At 53.0% G+C, this 14,906-nt stretch overlaps 4 protein-coding genes across 4 annotated transcripts; all 4 read right to left on the reverse strand.

Moving 5' to 3' along the window:
* Nucleotides 1-628: 628 nt before the first annotated feature.
* Nucleotides 629-2,002, reverse strand: Z519_03145 (uncharacterized protein; the record flags this gene model as incomplete). The annotated part of the gene is made up of 1 exon (XM_016760898.1): nucleotides 629-2,002. One exon carries the CDS (start codon nucleotides 2,000-2,002, stop codon nucleotides 629-631), a length of 1,374 nt encoding a protein of 457 aa, XP_016622748.1.
* A 432-nt stretch (nucleotides 2,003-2,434) lies between these two features.
* Nucleotides 2,435-3,187, reverse strand: Z519_03146 (uncharacterized protein; the record flags this gene model as incomplete). The annotated part of the gene is made up of 2 exons (XM_016760899.1): nucleotides 2,435-2,572; nucleotides 2,669-3,187. 2 exons carry the CDS (start codon nucleotides 3,185-3,187, stop codon nucleotides 2,435-2,437), a joined length of 657 nt encoding a protein of 218 aa, XP_016622749.1.
* Nucleotides 3,188-4,684: 1,497 nt separating this feature from the next.
* Z519_03147 (uncharacterized protein) lies at nucleotides 4,685-5,625 on the reverse strand (the record flags this gene model as incomplete). The annotated part of the gene is made up of 3 exons (XM_016760900.1): nucleotides 4,685-5,070; nucleotides 5,148-5,288; nucleotides 5,358-5,625. The coding sequence occupies 3 exons, from the start codon at nucleotides 5,623-5,625 to the stop codon at nucleotides 4,685-4,687; spliced, it is 795 nt and encodes a 264-aa protein (XP_016622750.1).
* Nucleotides 5,626-8,541: 2,916 nt separating this feature from the next.
* Nucleotides 8,542-11,118, reverse strand: Z519_03148 (uncharacterized protein; the record flags this gene model as incomplete). Its single annotated transcript, XM_016760901.1, has 4 exons — nucleotides 8,542-9,571; nucleotides 9,634-9,749; nucleotides 9,797-9,829; nucleotides 9,883-11,118. The coding sequence occupies 4 exons, from the start codon at nucleotides 11,116-11,118 to the stop codon at nucleotides 8,542-8,544; spliced, it is 2,415 nt and encodes an 804-aa protein (XP_016622751.1).
* Between the last annotated feature and the right edge of the window lie 3,788 nt (nucleotides 11,119-14,906).

A 14,906-nucleotide genomic window follows, 5' to 3' on the forward strand; every position in this document is an offset into this window, starting at 1 on the left:
GGGGGGGGGGAGACGATAGACGAGGACATCAGAGACGAGGAAATTGCTTGCGTTGGTGGGGGGTTCAAGGGGGAGGGGTGCTTGGGTGGGTGGGAGAGTGGCTGGTGGGCTTGTGATGCCCGAGACATGCCCACATACAGCCCAAATGCCCACAAAGTCCAAGGCCATGAAGCCCGCGAAGCCCATACCGAGGCAGGCGTCAAAGCCTGAGGCCTCCCTTTCCCCATCACCATCACAATCCTACTCATGCCTGGAGGAACAGTCATGCTCTAGGCTGCTAATTGCTGCCTTCTTTCTTCCTCGGCCTCATCATCCCGAGATTCGCAAGGAGAGAATCGGGATGCTCTGGTCTGCTCCGCTGTTCACGTGAACGAAATGCCATGTGATGCGATAAAAAAAAAAAAAAAACCTGGGAATGTTTCGCCTCTGACCGCCACTTCGGCCCTTTGGCAACTCGTAATTCCATTTTGTCTCTGCTCGGATAAACCAGATCGAGTAATCCCGGCACATCGCCGACAATCGGACAATGACTCCCACACCCTGACAATGAGCCATCCCAAAACCTATGATTATATCCGACCCATAACTAATATGCCTCCCAAATGCCAGTTCAAACCTCCTATATCCCTTAACAATTCACATGTCTCGCTAATTCCCGTCGTGTCTCCCGTCTCCGACGCCGATATTGACGCGAGTGTTCTTCGGCCGGATCCGTAAAAAGGTCGTCACTAAACCGGGGCCAGTTGTACTCACCGTCCTTGACTCTTCTCTCCTCGTCCGAACGCCGAGATACGGTGCTCGTCGTCCTCTCCTGCTTCTGTGCTGCTCCCACCGTAAGAACTCGCGGATGGCAACGGGCCTTCACTGCTTTCGTTGGCTCAACAGGAATACGAGCTTCCATCTCGTAAGTCAGAGGGTGCAAGGGTGAGCTGGGCGACATCCACGCTCGATCTTGCACTTGTACAGCTTCCTTCTCGGCCACTGGCTGGTCAAACTTGTCCAGCACCGCCTTCATCTCGTCCTCCAGTCCTCTCCCGGAGAATTCCATTGACGGAATGCGTGGTTCCTGGTACCGAGCGGAAAGAGTGGGTTGGGACGGATCAGCATTCACAAACATCTCCTTGTAAAAGTCCACCAGGGGCCACGAGTAGGTTTGACCGCCATGACCAGCTGCCATGCCCGTAGACTTGCCCCGTGAGTTAGCTGCGTGGTGCGCGGCTCGAAGTGCTGGGGGGACGCCATTGATATACCCAGATTGCAAACTGGGTGGAATGTAACCAACATGTCGATGTTTGAGCTTCGAGCCAGCTGAATACGCTTGAAACTTGACCGGGCTTTGGGTGTCGGGGTCTGGTTCGCTAACATATGCCTTGAATTGGGGTTTGGGCTGTTCTTCCTCGATCGGGATTGGCGTCGAATCCACCTTAAAGGACTTCGTGTGAACTCGGGGCGTGTCCTTGGGCAATGCAGGGATAGATTCCAGCTCAACTTGATTTCGGAGTTTCGACCGGAATCGTTCAAAGTCATCTGGCGTATCAATGACACAATGAGGCCCTGGAAGAGATGGCTGAGGTGCTCCTGGTTCGAGGGCACTTGTTGAACCCATTGAGAAAGTCGATGGGAGTGATATGGTAGATGAGGAAGCTCGCGGGAGCATGGTTGAAAGGCTGCTGACCGATCCGGCCTCGCACGGGATCTCAAGGACGATTTCAGGATATTCAGGCTTGCGCAGGGCCGCTCGTGAAGGCTCACTGTGTATCTCTGGTGGGCGTCGCTTCGATCCACAAAGTTCTACAACGCCGCTGTGAGTAAAGAACTCTTCAATCTGGGCAGCTGAATCTTCCGACTCACTCTCAACCATTGACTTGAGGTTCCTTGAGCTTCGTCTGTCATACCATCCTCGAACTGCTGCTGTCTTCTTCTGTGTCGCCGCCTTGAATCGATCAACGATTCTCTGCCGTCCGGCCTTCTGCGCCTGCATGCAATTGACTGTCTCACACATGGTTGATAGCTTGCTCAACTCAGCGAGAAAACGCGTCGTGCAGCAAGTTGTTGTTGGTGAAGAGCGTATTGGTAGACAAGTTGCAGACTCGACATCACGGCAGCATTATTCTCTTACATTTTATGGTATGTCTGCCGTCCCTTTGTCCAGCAGTTTAAGACAAGGAGGCAAAGACTGTGAGTAAAACAAGGCTCTTGGTTTCAGGACACTCGAGAAATAACGACTGCCTTGTCGCAGAATGATCGTTGAGGACAAAGCAGACCCAGTTGAAAAGGCAAGGTCAGCACCCTTTGTTGATACGGCTATGTCGGGAAAAAAAAAGGCAAACCATGGATTTTATCATTCCTTTGTCGTTGTGTTTGTGCTGCCTCAATCCCCCGTGGCGCCGGTAAAGCCACGTCTTCTATTCAGTGCCCGATCATCTGCGCAGTGCTAGTCCATAGCGACATATCCTTGGACCTGCTTGACCCGGTCGCACCACTTCAGGATTGATGGCCATCTCGCGAGGTCGAATCCAGCATCATGCGCAATATGAGTGTAAGCAAAGAGGCAGATATCGGCTAGGGTGATCTGCGAATGTTTGTTTAGCCTGTGCCAAATAATAACGGAAGCTATGACAATGACTTGGCTGAAAAATGAAGCAGCTGGAGTGAAAGGAAAACTCACACTGTCACCCACGAACCACCCACATTCACTCTTTGCAATATGATCTTCCATACAATCCAATGCCTGCTCCCCCGCCTTGGTTTTGCCCTCGATTTGCGCGCGTCGGGATGGATCCAGGTTCTTCTCCCCAATAACGTGTGTCCAAAACCGTAGAGTTGCGATGTTGACTTCATGTTGATTCTGCTCGAAAAACATCCAACGCAGCATCTCAGCTCGCCGCATCGCGCTCTGAGGGATGAGAGCGATCGACGGGGGTGACATGGAGGATGCTGCCGTCGCCGTTTCAGCAAGATAGAAGCAGGCAGCATTGCTTTCAGGGAGAAACGTGGCGTCGCCTATCTGAAGCACGGGGACTCTGCCAAAGGAAGAGACGGTCTGCAGGAATTCTGTGGTTCTCGTTTCACCTTTTAAGATCGAGTAGATGCGACGCTCGAGGGGAATGCCCAACAAGGCCGCAGTCAAGCGGATCTTGTAACAATTGCCCGAAATGGGCTCCTCGTGAAGAATGAACTTGTCCATCTGGAGGTGAGAAGCACCCTTGGAATCAACGAGATTCTAACTGGTCAAGGCACAATGGCAATGACACCCAGCTTTTCAGGACGTAATCTGTCAATCCGCTATCTGAAACTCTCCATGCTCTAATAAGAGCCAAGGTTTTGCTGGAGTGACTCTTCATTGAGGAGCTTTCATCAGTTGGCACTTACCATAAGATATACTAGTGTGAATGAATAGTAGTCATGATCTTGTCATCTCGGCGCTAAATCACGCCCTTCGGAGACTGGCGCGTGGTCCTGTCTGGAGATTGACAAGTGAACTCCCTTGTGTGACATCTTGCAAATATGTGATGGTTATAATCCCGAATAAAAGACTAATGGGTGATGCTTCAGCTATGATGATCCGAAAACATCCTGTGAATGATTTTGGATCTGACACGGGAGCCTGACAGTTCATATACTGAGGGGTCGGCTCCTCCTCTTTATACGACACGCGGACGACTGCGTTGCGGGGGTCTTTTGTCGGAGTGAACTCGCCCCGTGTAGGAACACTGCCGACGCGCATCAAGTTGGTCAACGACCTTGATACCGACCGATGCTTTGTTAGGTGCGGAAGCTGGCCTCTCCGGAAAACATCCACGATTTAAAGGGGTGTTCCCCAAGGCCCTGACCGGCTCGCCGGGCCTGATTTGTCGCCGGAGCTCTGCTGTTCGCTTTCGCTACGGTGTCTTTGCACAGGTCCCTCCGCATGTGCATACGGGATGGAGCGCTGCACAGATCTGATCTTGACACGATACCACATTCGACAGCAGAAGATACCCACCGACCGCCTAGCTCGCTAGCTCGCTGGGTACTCGTGGGCCGAGAGACGTCGGAGAGTCGGCCATCAGGCTCGCCGAGGCTTCCTGATTCGGGCTTGGTCGATGCCGGACGGAGGACCTCGTAGTAGGTGAATCTCAAGAAACCATAGCGGCGAGGTGTTTGTGGTATGTCCGAGCACTTGTTCCAAAATGTCAATAGCGGTAATTCCAAGGGTTATTAATACGGCATTCTCTGGGTAACGGTCAGATGTGTAGTCAAAGCAGAGATCAGACTGTACGTGAAAAGGGGCATGGGTCACGTGTGCATACGACAGGCAAAGGGCAAGGTAGAAAGGAACTTGGAGCCATTATTATATAGTCGCAGGGAGAACAGCGGTGGAAAAGATAATAACAATTCTATTTTCCTTTCCGATCTCTTGCTCTGGTCATCGTGTCTAGCTGTGGTTCCGCCTTGACATGTATCCAATTCCCACATCCCCAATCATTCACTACCCGTGAACGAGGCTTTCTACCCAACTGACTTTGCTAATCCAAAAAGAACTTTTTACTTCGGAAGGCACGCTCTTGGAAGCCAAAATATTCTCGGTGAAGAAAAGCTCACGATGGTAAGAAGGTGACGCGCAGAATAGCCGTTTAGGCAATACCGCTACCACCGGTCAGAGTGATGATTTGGCCTAAATTGGAAAGATGGCGATTAGTTGCTAGGTCAAGGCCAAAGCGAATTGCGAGAGAAACGTACCGTTGATCCACTCGCTGTCGGGGTGGCACAAGAACATGACGACCTTGGCAATGTCGTCGGGAACGGCGCAACGACCAAGAGGAATGAGTTTGGCGATACCGGCCTCGATCACCTCAATGGGGGTATCCTTGGTGGCGCCGGGAGAATAATGCCAGGCATTCTGGGCGAACATGTCGGTCTTGATACCACCTGGGGCGAGAGCATTGGCGGTGATGCGTCGGGGACCACCATCGGCGGCAAAAGAGCGAGCGAAGCCTTCAACCGCCGATTTGGATCCAGCATACAATGCGTGGTTGGGGACACCCAGACGGGCAGCAATGGACGACATGAAGATGATTCGGCCTCCGTCTGAGCAAGGACTCACCGTCAGCCGAAGGCATCAAGAAGGGGAGGAACGATCCTAGGATGCCTGGATCTTGACTCACCGCTGAGGTACTTCAGAGCATGTTGGCCGACAAAGAACTGAGCACGAGTGTTGAGACCGAAAACTTGATCGTACAACTCCTCGGTGACATCCTCTGGCTTGGAAAAGGCTTCCATTCCGGCATTGTTGATGACAATGTCCACTTTGGATGGGCTGGTCAGCACATGATGCAGCGCCCGTTTCCGGGATGGTGTTTCGGGGGTCGACTTACGCTTGCCAAAGTGCTTAATGGCCTCCTCGAAGAGCTTGGTGATCTCGGGGACCTTGGAGATGTTGGCTTGGATGGCAACAGCCTTGCCGCCCGCCTTCTCAATCTCAGCAACCGTGGCCAGGGCTGGCTTGGCGGAGCTGGCATAGTTAATGCAGACAGCAGCACCACGCTCAGCCAGGGTTTTGGCAAGACCGGCACCAAGACCACGACCGGCGCCAGTGATGAGGGCAACCTTGCCGTCGAGGCGGATCTGTTCTTTGCCGCTCATGTTGAGTGTGAGGCCGGGTAAGCAGGCGGTGAGACACGGATTGGACAGTGGAAAATGAGGGGCGGCGACGAGATACCCGACAAGTGAATGACGGACAATCTAAACTAGATGATTGGAGTGATGGTCAAGCACGAGGGTGGATGAGGGAAGGAATACAATTGAGCACGATGATGATGTTTGACGAACTGACCGCCAAAGCAGGGGAAAAGAAATAGCAGTCAATCGACAATATAAAGAGAGAAAAAGGGGCGGATGCTAAGTTTGTGTGTGGTGGCTCTCAGATGTCCCGACACTAGGCCGGAGTGCGACCACGACCGCGACTATTGATACTATTGATACTATTGATTCTTCGATGCTGCGAGGTCGGTGAGTCGGGAGAAAAAGTTGAGAGGGTCTGGGGCTGCCAGCCTCACCGACGATTCGCGCGACCAGTCGAGAGTCGAACCCGTCGTATGTATATCGAGGCGGTGAAGATTGATGTCGTTGAGCTGCGGGGCAGGCAGGCCGCTGAGGGTTCGAGGAGCCTGAGGGGCTCTCATTCTCAAGTTTCCCTATGGAGGGGGCTGTCTTGGTGACAAATTTACAGCCTCACCGATGGGAGACCACTACACTCATCCAAAGGAAGAAGGAACCTAGACGTCTACAGAAATAGATTGCATAGTATCCGGACGGAGGAGCAAGGACAGAGTGTTACTTGCAAGTGAGTGAGTGCACCATGGCCTCGTTGAAAGGCTCAAAGCTCTGCCGCGGGGGATCGGGTGCTCACCACGGAATATAGGTAGAATGCAGAATGTAGCATGCACGCTCTCATGGGAGGCGACATGGCACAATGCAAGCACATGGACTACAGTACTGGGTACGAGTACCGAGTAGAGAACACGTTGAGCAGAAGCCATAATGAGAACCACAACCTAGACCTGGCGACTCGGAAGTCCGACGGCCTGCTTCGCCTTCACTTCAACCTTCAAGTTGGATGTGGGGAGGACCATTGAGGCAATCTGGGTTGTATCAAGTAGACGTTTGCAAATGCACATGCTTGCACTTCATTTTCCCCCATTGAAGTCTTGACGATCACTCGACTCGTCATCCATTCGTTGTTAGTCTATCGTCCATCGTGCAAAATGTCTCGGATTCCAAGATTTGGTTTGATGCTCACAGAAAGCTTGTAAACAAAAATGCCAATATGGTTTGATTTTCTTCGTGCGATAAATGACCGCTACCGTCACCGCCGTCACCGCGCCATGTATTGGCCGTTACCGCGCTTGGCCTTTCTGGGGCTTCAGACTCCGAACGCTAGCAGGGGTCTGGAACCCCTTGCTTTCGTCCTTCCATTTTTAGTCGTGACAGTTGCCCCTAGTCTTGTGCCTGCGTCTGGCGTCATGGGGTGGTCCGCACCCCTGCCTCCTCATTCTGCCTTGGGACCCTTTTTTGCCCGATGCCAAGGCCGCGTTTCTGAGGGGTTGATTCTGCCCATCTCCTTCCCGTAGCTACCGTACCCATACCTGAGTTGACTGCAGTGAGGGGTAAAGTAAGGCTCTGGAAAGCAGCCTCAGACTGGTAGATCCAGCTCACACAACCCGATGGCAAGGCTCTGATGCTCACCAGTTTTGATATCCCATCCATGCTCAGGTGTGTACCTATTCCCCTGTCTCTGATGTCGCCAAAACAAACCATATCACAGGAGAAAGTCCAGTAGCCGTCGCTATTACTCTCCCTAATGGAACCCCGTCTTCAAACTCCGTAGCTCCTAATTCTGACCCTGTAGGTCCCTTCGCCTTCCCATCTATAGCTCCCTACTCGGTATTATGTCCTTGTGCGCTCCCTCCGGCCCCGAAACGCTGTATTTTGCTCAGATCCGCCCCCTCGACGGACCATGCTCTAGCTTGCTAAAGTCCTGAAGCAAGTCGACATTGGGTTTAGGGTCCCCCATATCCCCAGCATTTCGCCAGCGTCGAATTTCCTACAGGCGCGGATGATCTTCATTTGGCGTCACCAAGGTCCTACATAGATCTAACGTCCACCTAGCGTCGACCACGTTGTCGGCCGTTCGTCTTGTCCGATTGCCCGACATATACTGTACCTAGTTGCTCGACCGATGCTCCGTCTCCTCGACCCGATTTGCTTTCATCGACATTCCATGCCACCAAACCTTGGTTCTGGCACTTCCGAAGTCGCTTCGGCACGGTGATGCAATCCTCTGTCTAGTGCTTCTCGTTGTTTTAGAAAAGGCCCCGTGCCATTTCCAACTTACCCTCTTCTCCCCCCCTGGTGTTTGGGGTCGGGAAGATCCACCGTGGACCAGGACCTCATAAAACAAGGTACACCCGCAGCCTCTGGGCCCCAAGACTCGGAACTCTCTAGGAACTTTTCTTCTTCGGACGGCAGTGAGAATGAGTACCATGCAGTTGTGGATATGAGACACCCAAACGGGTTTCGAAAGAGTCTTTCCGATTCATATGGACTGTCTGCATCTCTCTTCCCTTCCCACGACACCAATCCAGGTCCGATCCATACCCAAAAGCGACACCACGACAAAAATCTGATGACCAACAATATCCTCCCACAATGTATCGCCAACAATTAAATCCCTCCCAGATCAACGTTGAACACGCTCAATCTTCCCCTCCTTAGAGCAAGATATGGTGTCAACGTCACCGAGAACATGTCTGCCGCTCATCCCATTAGGGTAAAAGTATCCCGTCACTCTATGAACGCCCGCAATGCTGTCGTCATCATCACAAGACATGAGACGTGTATTCATCAACTGTACAAGAGGCGGAAACATCACGCCGTAGCGAGAAGAAATGTGAAACTGGCGCATTAAGACTTGGTGGTGGTGGTATTTGGTCCAAACATGGTAAGTCAAGGGACCGGTGGCCCTTACGTGTGGTTGCGAGCGGCCACGGCAGTGCTGGCTCAATAGTCTCTCCAGCTTGCCATGAAGATGCGGAGTTTGCGCTTGATGCCATCCGTCAATCGCATCGACGAGTCGTCATCAAGAACCTCAATGCAGTGTTGCAGCAGGTTCGAAGGGACATCCATGGGGGCAAGAGATCCATCCGGTCGAGTGAGCATTGGGGTGCCTTCTTGGTACTTCATATATCTGCTGATGGCCTCGTTTTCTGGAGTCAAATCATCAATTGCGAACGGCCTGTCAGGTTCTGCCGGACCATGGGTGGGTGAAAAGCGGCCATTGCCGTTGGCCATGCTGGTTGCCCACCCTGTCAATGCCACTCGATACACTGCACCTGCCCACCACGGCGGCCGGACAGGACGGGGCATTGATCGGATTAAGCGGAGTATCTGTCCGCAATGGAAGAAGGCCTCTTCTGGCTGGTCTATACAACGCATCTGCAACCAGGACGCGTATCGGAACGAGCCAAGGGCAACCTCGCGGCGAGCAAACTGCTCGATGTCCTTGAAGCTAGTTATGGCGTTGAGTGATATTAGGTGATACATGATTAGGTTTGCACATGTCGTCCAACATGTACCTTTGTTGCCAGCGAAACTTTGCTTGCTGATGGAATACCAATGCCGCAGTAAGGAAGAGATCTCCTCCAAACGAGCTTTGGTTGCCGCTTTTGAAACGGCACGGGATGCTTTGGCATGGTTACCGCCATCAGGGAGGCACGCAATGAATTGGCGCAGCTGGCATACTTGAGCCTGGATGGGGTGCAAGAGTAGTCGAAGCTGGGTAGGTGAAAGCTCCTTACCCGCCAATTCGCCGTCAACAAAGCTGGTGAAAAAGTCCCTCACGGATACAGGACTTTGGTGTGTCGATCCATGCGCTTTGTCGAACAACTCAAGCCACTCGGATGCGGTCTCCGCATGCCAAAGATCATCTGAGTCAGGCATTGGAGCATGGAGGTTCACTATTGATAACAAGGGAGTGGTATCAGAAAACAAACTCATCTCCTGATCGACAATAACCCAAGAGTGAGCGAGCCTTGTTCTTCAAGTCAGCATGACGCAACTCGGCCCCTTTTCCCAATAACGGAGATAGCTCACCTGTGTTTGGCCTCGTGCTCCTTCCAATCCTCCCAGGCCCCTTCTGGGTCCTGCTGACGTTTTTCGACGGCAATCGACCACTCCTCAGCTTCAAGCATTCCAGAGTGCGCCAGCATCTGGGAAATGATCAGCGACGCCCCAATCCAGCAGGAAGATGACTTACAGCTAGGTACATGCCTCGCTGGCCCATGGCCATCTGTTGTCAGAGTTAGGGGCGAGGTCGACCAAAACATCTAGCGTCTCACTTACATCCATATGCCACTTATCCCCTGACCAAGCGGCGAGGCAAGTGAACAAAAGAGCCGATCGGAGCACCAAGACCTCACGTGCTTGGAGCACATCCTTCTCGATCGTATCAAAGAGGGAGATTCTGCAGGCTTCTGTCAAGCCGCTGGCAATATACCTAGCCTCGACTGTGGCGGTTGCCGAAGCTCCCGAGGCGACCATGAGCAGGATCAGGAGGCTTGCTGCTTTGCTGTTGTTTGATCCCATAAAAACATTGGGGTCCAGTCGGCCGGCCGGTACTGATGAGTAGTAGGGCTCATATCGAACCACGTAACTCCTCAAAAAGTACTGCATCACATCCGGCGGGGGTAACATCAAGAAAGCGTCCCGGCTAGAATCCGGACTCGACGGCGTGTCTTCTCGGGCATGGTCAGCCTTGTGAATATCCAGTGCTTTATGCAAGAAGCTTTGAGTGATGGCGAGCAATTTCTCACGAGACCATCCTACGATCGGTTCAGTGGCAATTTTCCGCTCGGTGGCAATATCCAACGATGATTCATCAAGCTGAGCTGTCCATGCCGTCCAGGTTGCCTGGTTTCGGAGTGTCTGTGCAAGGCCCTCCAAATAGATGGCGGCTGTCTTTGGTGGAGCAAATGAATATTGCTTGTCAACCCGGTTGCACTGGAAAAACGGCCAGGCATGATGGGCGGCCAACACGGCATCCGGCTCCTGCAGGCCACTTGTGGTAGAAGAGCTAGACGGCGAGAGACCGGCCGGAGGCCGGAATTGCAAATGGCCATGAGGGCTTTCCAAATCCATGTGAACGGGAAACGGTGTTGCTCCGTCCGGAATCTGAATTGGAAGGGGGATATGGGTTGGGGTCGGAATTCCCATCTTACCATGCAGCAGGAATTGCTCCGTATGGTCTTGCATCATGGCCGAAGGAGGGCTCATGAAGTCCGCGAGCAAGTTGGTAGACTCGAAATCTAGCATGCTCGTCTGAGCGCTGCTCATAGCCAAGAAATGATTATCACCTTCATGGTCGTAGGATGTACCATGCATCTGTACGAAGTGCTCCATGTGAGGCATGTTTGGCATCATGGGTGTGATTGGGATAGTCATTTCTGGAGGGGTCTGTGTGAAGCCGGTTCTCAGCATTCGCGGCTCTATATCAGGGCCGTATACGGCCGGGGCAATTGGTACTGGGTGGTTTGTGTCCGGGAGGCTCAACCGGTGAGGAGGTAGAGGACGAGGACCCATGCTGTCTGCAACGGCCGATTAGCTTCCGTTCTCAGGACGGTGAGGAGGCACCAAGCTCACTGGGAGAGACCCCGTTGACGCCCGGAGTTGGAGCAGAGAAATGAGACATTTGTGAGACATGGAATGAGGCAGAGGAATGTAGAGCACGCTCCGAATTTGGGCGTGGAAGAGGATTCCGTCGATTAGGATTGTGAGAGGAGCGACGAGTGGCCCGTGACTGGCATACAATCTGTTTGCTCACACATCTTGAGCATGGGACCTGCGATGCTGCTTGTTAGAACAGCCGACATGCCAACGTAGCAGAGACGAAACCCCTCCGTCTCCGTGGGCTTCTTGCACCACTGCTATCTCTCACACCCACTCCTCTCCCCTCCTCTCTAAAACAGGGTGCCCTCTCGACAAGTCTGACTGACCTTCTTGTCACATTTTGCTTTCGCTTTTGCGCAGTGAACGCAGGCAATTGGCATGCGTTCTGTGGGGGAGTCCATGACGAAAGGACTTGTGAGATGAGAGTCGAGTACAATTTCAAGGGAGACTCTGATGTTCAGGACAGCACAGAAGACATCCGCAGATGTTTGCTAGTGTCTTCCTCTCAATGTCAGTGGTAAACTGAGAGCCAGTGGCTTGGAGTCTGAGCCTGACGAAGGCAGGAGGCTCGTACAAATTGGGGCGGGAGGCTGATGGTCGGGTTGGAACCAAATTAGCATTATCTGAAGGGGCTGAGACCAAACGATAGAGAGATAAGTCAATTGCTGATAGCGTGGCAAGCGAATGTGGACAATTCCAACGAGGGAGTCAACGAGAGGCAAAAAGTAGCAACCGCGACGTGAGCGAGAGTGAGGATAAAGAGAAAAAGCACGAGCATATACAACGAGGAGGACGCAGTCAGATGCAAAAGAGATCGACGGATGATGGACTGGAGGGATGGAGACACATGAGATTCTCGAGAGGGAGAGCGAGCATGGGATGGAGGATGGAGCCAACGAACACGAACCACCGACCCTCAATTGTGACTGGGCCGCAAAAGTTGACCAGGGACCGGGAAGGGGAAGCAGGGCTGGGGAAGGTTGAACGGGGGGTTGTGCAGATGTGTCAGGGCCCTTTTTTTTTTCTTGGGATTTGGTGAGCGAGGAGCAGCTGCATTTCCTGCAGGCGGGCATTGGGCATTAGGCGTGAGGCATTGGGGCAATAGGTGGGCTGGGGGAAGTGGTGGGTGTTGGGTGGGTGGGATGTTAGGTGTGAGTGGCTCCAGGACACGGTTGAGCTCATACCCTCGAACCATAGGGCAGAGACAAGCCGTTACCGTTTTCTCTGTTTTCGTCGTAACGGCCAATGGTATGCATACCGGGTGAGCAGGTCAAAGCCTGCCTCTCTTTAAACTACTGCTAGCCTGTATGTAGCCTCTGCTTGACCTCGCACAAGGCCTGGTGAGCCTAGCCTTCAGCTGTCGATCGTTCTGAGAAAGAGAATGGCTTGGATGTGGTGATGGTTGATGACGGCATGCATGTCGACTCCACTGGTTCCAAGGACCAAGCCTGTCCTCTTTTCTTCCTGGTTATTTTCATGTTCTCCCAAGTGCCTCGTACTCTGCTCGATGCACATGGTTGCGCCGTTGCTCTCGTTGTTGGTCCAGTTCCGGGGAAGAGAGACATACCATGCTCATGGTGGTGACGCGCAGAGAGCAAGGAACAAGGAGCAGAGAGCTCTTTTCGAGGGGCAGGCGTGCTTTTGCCTTTCGGGTGACCAACTCCCGCCAATGGACCTCGAGAAATTGAGACCATAAGCCCAAAGAGGGTAAAAGGAATGCACGTCGAGGTGCTCTTTGGGCACTCGGCCCTTCTCTATTGGCGTTATTGGCGTGCCGGCGCTGGAAAAGCCCTGGAGAGCCCTGGAAACGCCCCGGGAAATGCAGCAATGCAGCAATACTGCAACCAAGGCCAGTAGGACTAGTAGCCATCCGCCCCTCGCCGTGCTCGTGCGGCCTGCGACCCTGCTCCCCCACCACACCACACCACACCATCTGTCGCTGCTGGCCGCTGGTCGTGTTGCTGGCAGCTTCACCTCGGAAAGAATGGGCAGCCATCTCCGCCCTGCAGCATGCCCGCAGCTCGGTGGAAACGACAGAGCTCAATTGTCATGGCCATGGCCCGAAATAGCATGGGGGCGATTCTTCAACCAGGCTCCTTCTCCCCAATGCGTCCATTTCTTCAGCTCCCCAGCTTCGTCCGCTGCATTTCACTGCCCGAAACTGTCAACATGCGAGTTGATCGTATGCAAGGGTTGTCCAGCCTGCCTGTTTGGTGGGCAGGCAGTTACGAAGGCGGAGGTGGACTGATGCTCTTCATGTGTAAGGAGGCTGTTCCTTGTCTCGTCCCATGCCTCCCTTCACCATCAACCCATGACTAAACCATGTTGGACCAAATTTTGTCTAAGTAATACTACCACCCATACTGAGGAGATGGCATGATGTCGTCAAGGATCTCGCATCGGCTACCTTTGGAGCGAAGAGTAAGACACGGCAACGCAGCCTGTCCCTTTCTTGTTAGACTCTCGCACTTTTTCCGTCTTCATCCTCATCTACCCCGGCCCTGGCTCCCTTTTGGTGAGCTTCTTTGGTCCTGGGGACGCAGCTATACCGTCACCACCGTCTTGTCTTTGCTAATGGTTGCACGAGATAATGACAGCATGCACCCTGCTGTCCTCTGTTCCCACCAGATGAGGAGGATCACCCCAAGCCACGTCTACTCTAACCTGGCTTCATTCCGCGCTGCACCGACATTCTGGCTCTTCTTGCGCCCTAAACCCTGGCCGGCGGACTAACGGCCCATTTTCTGCTCTACCACATACCTCCTCGTACTGTTGCACTGGCTCGCCAAAATACGGGTAGGCTTGCCGTTGTGTGGACTGCGCCTAGATTCTACTATTCAGTATGCCTCTTGATTTGGAGCGCTGCCTTGGCAGGCCACAACCTCATTGGAACAGGGACAGTGCCAACGACAACAGATTACGCGGGTCGATGCGACAGAGATCGTCCACCAGTGGTCACTGCCCTCAGCCAGCCATGCTTGGAGCCGCACAGAAAGCACAGCAACGCGGGATCTTGCTGCGTCTCCCCCGAGCTGCGCATTTCTTTGATGTCAAAGCCCCGGCGGCCCAGCTTCCTCTCCGCGTGGCATCTCGTAAAATGCTTGCCAGCTCATCCTCTTCACGTATTCACAAGTTGATAAACGGCCCTGGGAGTGGAGAATCACTTCACCTTCGGGGATTAGATCGTCGGGGACACAATGAAGGCCAAGTTTGGTGGTCAAGACAGAGGCAACTATCCATGAGGCTGAGCTGCCGAATACCCTTTTGCCCAGTCTCTGTATCTCTTACCCTTAGTATCTCCTCAGCGTTAACATGATCGCTGTCGGACTAGTACCAATGCCTTCGAACCACATGTTCGGGACCAAGACCAAATCGGTCAATGTTTTGCAAACCACTCTACATTGTCGTCGCTTGGCATCGTTACCTTGGGACTCGCAACCAGCGTCTTGCATCCACCTCACCCAGGATCCTCTAGACTGTTTCCTCGAACTTATTGACAACGAATGGAATACCAGTGGGCGAATTCCTCTGTGGAAGAATGCCATTTGCTCGAGCATCTCTCAGAACTCGGCTCTGAGCCTTTGAATTTTGTTGCTTGATGAGCTGCCAGACCTCCACCTGCAGGTTCCATATTTGGAAATCCATACTCCGTAGAGAAGTTTAGGAGTCTTGCCGGATACACACCCTATAAGCCCAAGAGA

This window comes from Cladophialophora bantiana, assembly GCF_000835475.1.
Source record: "Cladophialophora bantiana CBS 173.52 unplaced genomic scaffold supercont1.4, whole genome shotgun sequence".
Taxonomy (NCBI): domain Eukaryota; kingdom Fungi; phylum Ascomycota; class Eurotiomycetes; order Chaetothyriales; family Herpotrichiellaceae; genus Cladophialophora; species Cladophialophora bantiana.